This window comes from Microcebus murinus, chromosome X (genome assembly GCF_040939455.1).
Source record: "Microcebus murinus isolate Inina chromosome X, M.murinus_Inina_mat1.0, whole genome shotgun sequence".
Classification (NCBI taxonomy): domain Eukaryota; kingdom Metazoa; phylum Chordata; class Mammalia; order Primates; family Cheirogaleidae; genus Microcebus; species Microcebus murinus.
Genome location: NC_134136.1, coordinates 15,807,626 through 15,820,780, shown reverse-complemented (window position 1 = coordinate 15,820,780; position 13,155 = coordinate 15,807,626). Strand labels below are relative to the sequence as shown.

Here is a 13,155-nt window from a genome sequence, read left to right as displayed (position 1 = left end):
TAGCTCTGTCAAAAACCAAGTGACCAGGTATAGGGGAGAAAAATAGATTTTGACCATGAACTGACTTCAAGTCAATAATGGAAAGAAACAGCAAGATGACCCTTCTTAGAGCTTTCTTAGGCATTTAATGATAATAATAGCAGAAAATACTTTAGAAATTGACACATCATGGTCAGTGTTTGAAAACCTGTGTTTAGATTTCTTTCATTTTTCTAATGTTTTATGATAATTTTCAAACATACAGAAAATTTGAAAAAATTATACTGTGACCATAGGTGTATCTATGTAGATTCTACAATTAACATTTTGGTGCATTTGTTTTATCACATAACTACCTATGTATTCATTTTATTATCCATTTGTCATTCCATCTTATTGTTTTATATGTCTGATAAGTTGTACGTATCTATTAACTTCAGTCCTGAACATTTCAGCATACATATCACTAATTAGAATTCAATATTTGTTTGTTTTTTCAGATAAAATTTACATACAGTGAAATGCCCAGATCTTAAGTGTACCATTTAATCACTTTTGACAGATGCATACCCTCGTGTAATTAAGAACCTTATCAAGATAAAGAACAAAGTTCCATCATGCCCCTTCACAGTCAAATCCTGACTTCCCTTCTATTCTCAAAGGAAGTCACTCTTGTGATATTTTTCATTATAAATTAAGTAATTTAGCTTAATCTAGAATTTCATATGAATGGAATCAGACAATATGTGTTCCTTTTGGCTAAGGCTTTTGCTCAGCATAACATTGAGATTCATCTATGCTGTATATATCAGTCTATTCCTTTTCATTGGTGAACAGTATGTATCCTATGGATATACCAAAGCACAGTTTGTTTATTCATTCTGCCATTGATGGGTACTTGGATTGTTACCAGTTTGGGGCTACTAAGGAATAAAGCTGCTGTGAAAAGACTTGTATAAAAGCCTTTTTGTGAATATATGCTTTTCTCATGTAATTGCCCAGGAATGGAATTACTGGATCATAGTGTAAATATATGTTTAGTTTTTTAAGAAATGGCCAGATAGTTTTCCAAAGAATTTTTATCATTTTACACTCCCACCAAAATTTAAGGATATTCTGGCTATCCACACCAACACCAGGTATTGTCAGTCTTTTTAACTCTTTTGGTGGATGTGCAATGGTATCTTATATGTTCATTTTTAGTGCTATTTTATTATAATATGCACTAACCTGGTGACTAATGATTTTGAGCATCTTTTTATGTGCTCATTAACCACTTCCTTTGTGAAGTGTCTGTTCAAACCCTTTCTTTGCCCACTTTAAAATTTTAATATTTGTCTTTTTAAGTTGAAAGAGTTCTTTATATATCCTGGGTACCAGGACTTTATCATATATATTTTGTGAATATTTTCTCCTAGTTTGTGCCTGGCTCACTCATTTTTTGAAATGATGCATTTCGTGGAAAAGTTTTTTTTGTTTTTGATAAAGTCTAATATATCAATAGTTTTTATTGTTTCGTGTGTTCTAAGAAACTTTTGTCTACCCGCAATGCTAGATTTTGAGATATATTTATTACTTATAAATTGGTGTATCCACTGAAAAAAATTTTACTTTACTCTTGATGCTTTCACCCATTAGTCAGTGCTACTCACTTACGACCTTATGGTGATTCAAAAGAAATCTAAAGATCTCAATAAAAAATATAGAGCCAGTGGCTTCAGGTTTCTCCCCCTGTAACATCCAGGGTATTTTCTAATTTTCTTGAGTTTTATATATTTGGAGGATGGGAAGAGGTAGTAGTGAGGGTTGGCCATCTAGAATTGCTAGTGTAAGCTGAATTCTATTCTGTCTAAAGCCCACTGGAGATTCTGGACAATGTATGAATTTACATTATCCCTGAGAAAGCCATCAGATATAAGTACAGTAGTGATCTCTGTTGATAAACTTACTTTCATATGTGTTTGATTTAATCCCTTTTTCTGTTAGAGCAAGGTGGTGATTATCAACAATTGATTGAGAAGAAACATATCAGAATTTTGATATGATATCCAGTAGCATTATGGAAGAGTAATTTTAGATATAGCAAAGGTTTTATTTTTATTTAATTTTAAAAAGTTTTTATGGATGTTTATTTCATTAGAGAAAAAGAAGCAAAAATGAAAATGGAAACAAAACCAAGAATCCCTCCCACCCTGATCCAGAATTGATGTTGTAGGTGCAATCAAGTGTGCTTTGGGGTTCATCATACAGTGTCAGTAAATGTAAATGGTTCTATAAGAATTGGAAAGCCCAATATGCAGTGCAGAACTAGAGAGTTCTGATTGTAGAAAATCTGCATGTAAGTCCAGTGACTATAAGGTTTATCGGATCCTAGTTAGGAGACCTCTGGGTTTTCCAAAACAGTGATCTTCACAGGACTGTGGAATGAAGAATAAAATTAATAGCACATCCAGTTATCAGTAGGAATTTTGTTCCTGTTTTACTTATTGCAGAAGTCTTGGTGTGATGTCAGTAACAGTATTTCAGGATCTCCTTTTATGGATATTTTTGGCCCTGAAGGCTAAGAATAGCACAGGGCCTTCCACTTTATCCAGAGTAGTCAATTTTGTTTGTGTGTGTGTGTGTGTGTGTGTGTGTGTGTGTGTGTGTTTGTGTTTGATATTGGTAATGGGTTTGGTGGTGGTGGTATAGATTTAACTACTTACAGAAAATTCAGCAGTTAGTTTTTCAGTGACTTGCTTTGAGATCTATCAAGCTTTTCTTCCTAGCCAGTTTTGCCAACCCAGGAGTCATATGCATTCATATGAGTTCACATGAGCCCAATGCTCATGTCAAGCTGTTCACATGATCAGTAGAGAATGCTTTAAGGAACCCAAGTTATGTTTTAAATCCTTAAACAATGAAAAATTTCCTTTGGGATCTGAGAGGCTCATTTTTATTTTATCCTACCACTTCCTCCTATGTCAATATCCCAACTATGTGTATTTTGAACTCTTGAGGCAATAATGTTAGAAGTGAGTTTCATGGTAAAGGATTGTGTGTTCATGAAGATCAGTGACTTGATTTTTACATCCTTTACTCTTATTTTTTTTTACTGTTACAGGAGAAGCTACTATGGAGGAAACTGGGCCAGTTTTACGTTTTCAGGACTGTTGTCCTGGCTAAAGGAATATCAGGTAAAGTTCTTATCTGACTTTTGATTTGCTAGGTTGTGTTTTGTGTTATGTAATAATCCTGCTTTGAAGAAAACTGTAAATTTTATCTGTAATATAGGATTAGATACTTTATTTTTATTCATTTATTTAACAAAATAAATGCATAGTCACCTTTTCAGCTAATATTTTTCTGATGCCTTTATCATATAGGTATCATTTTTTAAACATAAATAGATATATTGGCTGAAGAGTAAATTGAATATACTTAATACCATTTCCTAATTATTCTATATGCCCACATATAAGGCAAGATTTTTTCCCCAAAATTATCTTGCAGAAAAAAATATCCCAGCTCCTTATAAAATACCATGTTTAATAGTTACTCTTTTAGTTAGTATATATTTTTTTCATTTTTTTTCCAGCATATTATGGGGGTACAAATGTTTAGGTTATATATATTGCCTTTGTCACACCCAAGTTAGAGCTTCAAGTGTGTCCATCCCCCAGACGGTGCGCACTGCACCCATTAGGTGTGTATATACCCATCCCCTCATTCTCCTTCCCATCTGCCTGACACCCCTTGAATGTTATTACTGTATGTGCACTTAAGTGTTGATCAGTTAAGGAGAATGGCCTTCATTAAAAAGTCCCAAAACAATAAATGTAGGCGTGGATGCGGAGAGATAGGAACACTCATGCACTGCTGGTGGGACTGCAAACTAGTAAGTAAAATCTCTGTGGAAAGCAATATGGAGATACCTCAAAGAGATACGAATATATTTTGAACAAAATAAGAAAACCCCAACTATTTGGGGAAGATACATTAAATTTAAAATGATCTCAGTCGGTGGTAATTTTGCTTTTATAGAGGTCATCTGACAGAATCGGCAAAAAGAAAAAGCAAGGAAAGAGATTAAGTGTAAATTCAGTAATTCTTTTTTCTAAGAGTATGCTCTCACTACTATCGATGTTAAACACCATTGTAAAGAAGCTTTTTAGAGAGCACTTACAGCATAATATGAAGGGTTATGTTATAGAGTTTACCAGTTTTTATAAGACAGATTTTTAAAATTGTCCTAATTTTATGCAAATGGGTATATATGGCTTGAAATGAAATTCCCACAAGTCTAGATTCTCAGAACAGCAACAACAAATACCCCAGTTGTCATAATGGAAAAGTTTTGGTGAGTGAAGGGATTTTTGAAAATAAATTTTGGTAATGTGTTAGATTTGTTCAAATAAAAACATTGTTATAAAGAAGTTTCTTTTATTTTAATGCTTGTTTTACTCCAGAATCTTGACTCTGTCACCATCTCCTTTTCCCCTTCACTCCCCCTCCCCTGGTCCATGGTTCTTTTCTCAGACCCTATGTCTACACATTCAGAGTTCTTGTACTTTATGTTTTTTTCTATTTATGTGGGATGTTTAGTACTATCTAATGTTAGACTTTATAATATGAACCATCTGCCACAACTTTTCTTCAGTTTAAAATGTTAAATTTAGGGTAACAAAGCATTTTAAAAATAATTACTGTCCTACTTTATGAAATTTGTAGCTTCAGAAATTTTCTGTGATGAATGTACTTGAAAATGTTATAGTTATATTTCACTACTAGTTTCTTGAGTATATATAAGCATTTTCAAAATGTATATCAAGACGTTTTCTCTGAGAAAGATGTGTATTAAACAGCTTAAAATTTTAAACAGATTAAAAATTGATCCTTGGCATTTGAAAAAACGTATATTTTGATATCTTCAAAAATCTTCAAAAATCTCCTTTATTCAAATACTGCCGTACACATAATTTTCTCCATATAATGTAATTAGGAATCACTGAAAATTTTTAGGGACCACTTTCAGACTCAAGTGAGAGGTTACATGCTTTATTATACATTCTTGTTTTTATTTTTCTGAATATAAAATATTCAGGGATTGACTATTATAAAGCCCTTAGTTATATAGAGCTGAGTACCTTTCAAAGATACTTTTACATGTAATCAGTATTTGACATAGCTAGTGACTAACCTTCAAAGATCTGAAAGTAAATAAAATGAAGGAAGTTATTTTGATGCTGATGTTTTGACAACCAAATGTAAAAAGAAAAGACACCTTTTTTATTATTAACAATTAGTATATACCACAGATATGCTTGATTCTAAGCAGGTGGAGGGTTAGTTCTTTAAGCAATATGAAACAGCCATGTCCAAATGACTGTATCAGAATGTCACATATCCTGATAGAAATCTGTAAACCAGAGCTAGTTTCCGATAGATTTTTACACATTGTTTTCCTATCCTTCCTTTGAAGCTGGCATACTCTGTCAGCATCACTTTGGTGACTCTAAAGTGATATCCTTCTCTTTGAGTTTTGATGGGATAAAAAGAAATGCATGAGGCCGGGCGTGGTGGCTCACGCCTGTAATCCTAGCACTCTGGGAGGCCGAGGCGGACGGATTGCTCGAGGTCAGGAGTTCGAAACCAGCCTGACCAAGAGCGAGACCTCATCTCTACTACAAATAGAAATAAATAATTGGCCAACTAATATATGTAGAAAAATTAGCCAGGCATGGTGGCACATGCCTGTAGTCCCAGCTACTCAGGAGGCTGAGGCAGAAGGATTGCTGGAGCCCAGAAGTTTGAGGTTGCTGTGAGCTAGGCTGACGCCATGGCACTCACTCTAGCCTGGGCAACAAAGCAAGACTCTGTCTCAAAAAAAAAAAAAAAAAAAAGAAATGCATGAATTTTGACAAAATGTAAAGTTTCTCAGAAAATTCCAGGTTCAAACTGCTCACTTTAATTAAAACTTATCTGTTTTTTGTTCAGGAAAACAATGACATTGTGACTGAAACTCTAACATGTCAAAAGCAGATCCTTGAAAATGAAGAAGCCATTGCTCTTAGCAGGAAAGACAAAGCCATTCAACATGTGGAAGTACTTTGTTATGCTAGGTATGAAAAGTATTTATTTAGGATAAACTATAATAAGTTAATGATTTCTTTTTCACTCTTCTTCAGAAGCCTATAATAAGGATTTATTTATATGGCATTGGTTGCTGAAAGTCATTGATAGGCTGGTTTTACTTGTTTTTAAGTGTAATTTTCAGTTTTCTCTGTTTAGGTAACAACAATAGACATCTTACATCAATGCCTTACAATTTGGCAAAATCTTTTAAATGCATTATCTCATTTGATCTTCACAACAATCCTGTGCTAGGGTAGGGTATATGATATTTGTTGCATTTTTTACAAAATCCTCAATGGAGCTCAAAGAGATTAAGTAACTTGTTGAAGATCAGATGGCTTGGAAAATGGCAGGGCCATACCTAAGCTAGAGAGTAGTAGAGCCTAAGATTAAAAAACCCAGGGTTTTTATTATTATTATTTTTCCTATCCTAGTATTCTTCCAACTATACTATCCTTCTTAGATAATATTCAGTATAAGTAAATAGAAGGTTATAATTTTTAATTTAAAAAAATTAAACTGAGTGGTTATAACATTTGGTTACATAGTTTTGTAAATTAGGACAGTGGAAAATTAGAATGCTTTAAGTGTCTTCCTCCAAGTGATAAATTGTTTTAAAATAATTGGAATAGTTTATTATTTTTTCAAATAACATACGGTTGACAGGTTGAAAGTTAATAATCACATAGTTAAGTGCAATCATTTTAGTAATTATAGAGTCCAGAGGCTTAGAACATCAGCCTGTCAGGCACTTTAATAGTAATTAAAACTTCTGTTCCAATAAACTCGGGATTCTTCAGGATATGCTCTACATCTTTCACATCCTTGTTGTGGCAGAGTGGTAAGTGTTACCTGAGCCCGTGAAAAGTTTGGGAACTTGAGCTTGATTTCTTATGTTCATAAGAAATCTATGTTCGTATCTTTCAGGGAACTAGTTTTTTCCCCATAAATATACAGTTAATGTTCTATGATTTTCTGTAAAAGCACAGCCTTTAAGTGTCAGATATAGATTATAATTTATATAATGCTAAATGACATTCATTATGAAAAGATATAGCTCACTGACATTTTTCAGGGCCTGTGCAGAAAGATTTACAACAAAAGGTGGTTTCAACTGGAAAATCATATGTTTAATGAAACTAGGAATAAATATTTGGCAACTTCTTTGTGTGATATTGTATGTATATAAATATTACTTGACTACCATATAGTGACAGTCACACTGTGGCCTTTTGAGATGTACTTTTTGATACTTCAAAGCCTCTGATTTCTATACTCTGTGTGATAACTGAGGTTAATAGTTTCTAATGACTGAACTGACACATTTTGAGTGCAGAAGAAATCATGTCATTTCAGTTCCTGATCTCTTGAGTTTCATTTTTGGAAGTTCTCAAAGTGAGAAACTATAATAAAAAGATATCAGTGGAAGGTTTGTTTTAAAACAGCAAATAGGACTCTGCCATATGTTCCTTTCCTTGTCAATTAGAGCAAGAGGTGAACTGGAATAATGTTCTATATGTCTTCATTCACTTGGAAAATTTAGCTGTTTATTAGTGTCATAGTAAGCAGGAAGAGCCTCAAGAGCATCCAGGGAAGCAGAGGACTGTACAGAAAATCTACTTATCTATAGTAGGTGCTAACCACATGGGTAAATGGGAATAACCATACCTCATTTAACCTCAGCCAGATTGTGGCATCCTTAATCTTTTGGATGATGGCCACAAACCTGGAATTATGTGAAAGGGGCTATGGCCAAAACAGCTGTCACGATGATTTACTTTATATGAGCAGTGATCACCTAGGAGCCACTAACTTAAAAGCCTTATTTCATACAATTTTCTGACAACCTTATCTTCTGCTTTTTCTACTATTAAAGCAGCAAATAGGAAAGGGGTATCTACTAGAGGCAAGCACACTGAGAACCACACCGAAATAGGGATTATAGTCCTGCCTTTATGATTTAACTTGCTGTGTGATACTGAGCAAGAGATGTGTCCACTTTGGATTTCTGTTTTACCATTAGTAGAACATGAAGAATTTGGACTAGGTGATCACAAAAATTCTTCGGGTTTCTAATATGCTGCTATTTTAGGTGCTAGTTGATAGACTAACGAAGAAGAAAACAGCATCAGCAAGCTGAGAGCATTTGCCCCTTTAGTGTAGGGGTAAATGACTTTTCGTAACAGAAGATCTGTCAAGGACATCACTATATTATGGCACACTATAACCATTGATGATTATAATCATACCCCAGAGTCTTTGGGCAAAAGGTAAATAATATTCTCTATCCTCCATTTGAAAAAATAGGGAGATTTGAAGCACATTTTAGAAAGATGAGTATTAAAAATAGTTAAAAAATTGTTACTGGCTGAGCAGGATATCCCACACCTATAATCCTAGCACTTTGGGAGGCTGAGGTAGGAGGATCCCTTGAGGCCAGGAGCTCGAGACCAGCCTGAGCAAGAGTGAGACCCTGTCTTTGCAAAAAGTAAAAAAATTAGCTGGGTGTGGTGGTGTGTGTCTGTAGTCCCAGCTACTTGGAAGGCTGAGCCTAGGAGTTTGAGGTTGCTTAGAGCTATGATGATGCCACTGCAATCCAGCCCAGGCAACAGAGCAAGGCCCTGTCTCAAAAAAAAAAAGAAAAGTTATTTAGAAAATTTTATTTACTGCTGGGTAAGTAAGAGTATCACTATGTAGTAGATCTTTGACGTTCGTGAGGGATACATCACAAAATCTTTGTGAATACCCTTTTGTAAATAATGAAAAATAGGGTACAGGTTCCTGCCTTTTTGATTTTGCTTTCTTTTTTAGCATATATGTTATTGCTGTTCATGTTACATTTTGTGGATATAGGGTTTGTGTGTGTGTATTCAGTTCCATACAGTTTTATCACATGTTGGTTCTTGTATCCACCATCACAGTCAAGTTATAGAAAAATTCTGTCACCACAAGGATTCCTTCTACTGCCTTTTTATAAATATACCTCATTTCCTCCTTACCCACCCCCACCATTCCTAACTCCTGACAACCACTATTCTGTTTTCCAGCTCTATAATCTTGTCATTTTGAGAATATTATATAAATGCAACTGTATAGTATGTAACCTTTTGGCATTGGCTTTTTTTCACTCAGCAGAATTTACTGGAGATTCATCCAGATTGTTGTATAGATCGATAGTTTGTTCATTTTTCATTGCTGAGTTATATTCCATAGTATGGATATACCACATTTTGTTTAATCATTCACTCATTGAAAAATACCTTAACTGTTTCTAGTTTTTGGTTATTACAAATAAAGCTGCTATGTAATTTTGTGTATAGGTTTTTATGTAAACATTTATATGGGACAAAAGTTTTCATTTTTCTGTGAAAAATACCTAAGTGTACAATTGCTGGGTCATATGGTAATTGCTTGTTTAGTTTTATAATAAAAGAGACTGCCAAACTGTTTTGGAGGAGCTGCTGCATTTTACATTCTTATAATAAATATATGAGTAATCCAGTTTCTCCATATCTTTACCTGAATTTGGTGGTGTCACTTTCTTATTTTAGCCATTCTGATAGGTATGTAGTGATATCTCATTGCAACTTTAATTTACATTTTACTGATAGTGATTTTGAATATCTTTTCATGTGCTTATTTGCCATCCAGATATCATTTTTGGTCAAGTGTCTGTTCATGTCTTATTTTTTAATGGAATTGTTTTTTTTACTGTTGTGTTTTCAGGGTTCTTTATCTCTTCTAGATAGGTGTTCTTTGTTAGATGTGTAGTTTGAAAATATTTCCCCCCCATCTGTAGCTTGTCTTTTCATCCTCTTTTAACAGGATAGTTTGCAGAGCTAATATTTTTAATTTTGGTGAGGTCCAGTTTTTTTCTTTTGTAGATCATGCTTTTGGGATGAAGTCTGAAAACTTGTTGCCTAGCCACAGATACTGAAAAGTTTCTATTTTTGTAAAATGTTTTATAGTTTTATGCTGTATATTTAGGTCAATGTTCTTTTTTTCCCCAATCTAAGGATATCTAGTAACTCCAGCACCATTTGTGGAAAAGGCTATTTTTCCTCCATTGAATTACTTTTGCACCTTTGTCAAACATCAGTTGACTATACTTGGGTGGGTCTATTTCTGGATTCTTTATTCTGTTCCATTGACCTGTATGTCTTTTTCTCCACTGATATCACATTGTCTTTATTACTGCAGCTGTAAAATAGATCTTAATATCAGGTAGAATGATTCCTCCCAATTTACTTTTTGTCAAGATTGTTTTAGCTATTTTAGAGTTTGTGCCTTTCCATATGAATGTTTTAGTAAGCTTGTCTATTTCTAAAAAGAAAACATTGCTAGGATTTTAATAGGATTTGCATTAAAGGTATAGATCAATTTGGGGGAGAATTGACATCTTTACTATTTTGAGTCTTCCAGTCGATAAGCATGGTATATCTCTCCATTTATGGAGCTTGTCTTTGATTTCCTTCAACAGAATTTTGTAATTTTTAGCATACTGATTCTGTACATATTTTATTAATTGTATACCTAAGTATTTAATTTTGGGAGAAATTATAAATGATATTGTCTTTTCAATTTTGGTTTAACAAGTTCATTGTTAATAGCTAGAAATGTACTTGCTTTTATGTGTTGATCTTGGATGTATCCTGAAATCTTGCTGAACTAACTTAGTTCTGGAAATTTTTTTGTGGATTCCTTGGGATTTTCTAACTGAAGAATCATGTCTTTGGCAAAAAGGAAGAGTTTATGCTTTCCTTTCCACTGGCTGTCTTTTTAAGAATCTATTTTCAGCCAGGCGAGGTGGCCTACGCCTGTAATCTGGGAGGCCAAGGCGGCAGGAACTCAGGAGTTCGAGTCCAGCCTGAGCAAGAACGAGACCCCATTTCTACTATAAATAGAAAAGAAATTAGCCAAACAACTAAAAATAGAAAAAAATAGCCTGGCACAGTGGTGTGTGCCTATAGTCCCAGCTACCCGGGAGGCTGAGGCAGGAGGATTGCTTGAGCCCAGGAGTTGGAGGTTGCTGTGAGCTAGGCTGATGCCACGGCACTCTAGCCCAGGCAAGAGAGTGAGATTCTGTCTCAAAAAAAAAAAATCAGTTTTCTATTGAGAGTCATATTTTTTCTGTCCTTAGTCTTACGCCTCAGGTTAATTGTGTTTTCTACTTATCCTTAGGCTCACTTAATGAGCCTTTTTTCCCAGAAAGGAATTTATTATGAGGACTTTATTATTATACACTAATGCTAATCAATCATTTAGTCTTTCATTTGCTAAATATATTGTTCTTGCACATTACTCTTTCAGCATATGCAATTCAAATCCACAATCTGGCCAAATGACACATTGTTAAAAGTCCTACCCTTCAATGGTCATTCACACCAAAAGTCTACTGTATTTGGTTGTATCAAGCAAATAAATGGAAGTCAGACTTGAATCCTTGGTGCACTATATATATGAGATATTATTTTAAATATTTTTGTAAATTCCCAAGATATTAATATTATGTAAATATAACTTTATAATGATATGAAGGGTGAAATAAATGACTTGTCTTCCATTTTTGATCAGATAACTTGGCTTATTTATAGCGTCAGTGTTCATTAGGCCAAAATCTATGGTTTGATTTGCACATATGCCACTTGGTTATTTGACATCAAAGAAGACTAAAATATCTATTTGTTAGCCATAAACAATATCATAGCCATACCAGTAGCCTTCTGATTTTTTTATCTTTGATTACAAGTACTGCGCAAGAATGTAAATGGAGCAATGCACACCCATCACTGTTGCTTGGAAAATACCTGAAAGCACATGGCAAGTCAATAATACTGTATTCTAACATAAACACATAGGGTTGTTATTTTTGATTGCTGTTTACTTATTTTCAAAAATATTTTGAGGTGTTCATTTTAAGGTCTTAAATTGGATACTTTGGGTTATTGCAAAGTTAGGCTAAATACTAAAATATAAATAGTAATTAGTATATTATCATAGGATAAAATCAAGTATCATAAACTAAACAACTATCTGGATTGTTTTGCCAGAGCTTTGTTATCATGAGTGCTGCTTAAAATAAATGGGCTCATTACTGGTTTGGACCTAGAAATATTTTTGCTATACAAATATTACTTTTTATTGAAATGAATTTTTGTGATAACACAATTGACTTATGGAGGGGAAATAAAAGAGGACTAGCATTTATTGGATATTATCTTTGTGGCAACTGCTGTAGCTTGTTGCTTTACATATTAATTTCATTTATTCTGTATAGCAGTCATGTGCATGAATTGTAGGTATATCTAATTGCCAAATAACCAGAGGTTCAGAGACAGCCAGAGATAGCAGAGCCAGAATTTTAAGTCATGTTTATCTAACTCAAAAACCTGTAGTATTTCCATTGTATCCTGTTGTATTTCAGTCATCAGGTAAACACATACCTGCATATTGAGGGAGCTATCCCATCAAGTGATTTTCTTTGTAAAGACTAGTACCTAAGGAACTACATTTATTTCTTTAATTTACTACAATACTATATGGTATTATAAAGTAGTCATATCTGTAATGGGAAATTAAAGTGCCTAATTCCCAGTGTTAGGAAGATACGGGATGAATCTGATTTTTTTTTTTTTGACATGGGGTTTCACTGTGTTGCCTAGGTTAAGTCACAAACTCAGCTAAGTGATCCTCCTGCCTCGTCCTCCTGAATGAATCCAGTATTCTTTAGTTGTTGTTACTGTAGTTTATACACCATGGAATTTTTTTTATTGACATAATGATTGTACATGTTTATAGGGTACAATTTGATGTTTCCATAAATGTATACATTGTGGAATGAGCAAATCAGGCTAATAAGTGTATTCATCATCTTAAACGTTTATCATTTCTTTGTTGTGAGAACATTCAAACTCTTCTATTCGAAATATACATAACTGTTAGTTGTAATCACCCTGCAGTGTGATAGAGTACCAGAATGTGTTCCTCCTATCTAACTGTAACATACTGGTTGTCCATCCTCTTTCTATCTCCTCCTTCCCTGCGTATTGGTCCCCAGTGTAT

At 34.0% G+C, this 13,155-nt stretch overlaps 1 protein-coding gene across 2 annotated transcripts in view; it reads left to right on the top strand.

Annotated features, from left to right (window-relative positions):
- The window catches only part of CHM (CHM Rab escort protein), a 189,021-nt gene that overhangs the window by 53,807 nt on the left and 122,059 nt on the right, over positions 1-13,155 (top strand). For both annotated transcript variants that reach the window (XM_012784563.3, XM_012784564.3), the window contains 2 exons: positions 3,083-3,155; positions 5,956-6,080. In XM_012784563.3, the coding sequence (XP_012640017.1) occupies positions 3,083-3,155; positions 5,956-6,080 (198 nt within the window). The remainder of the gene's footprint in view (positions 1-3,082; positions 3,156-5,955; positions 6,081-13,155) is intronic.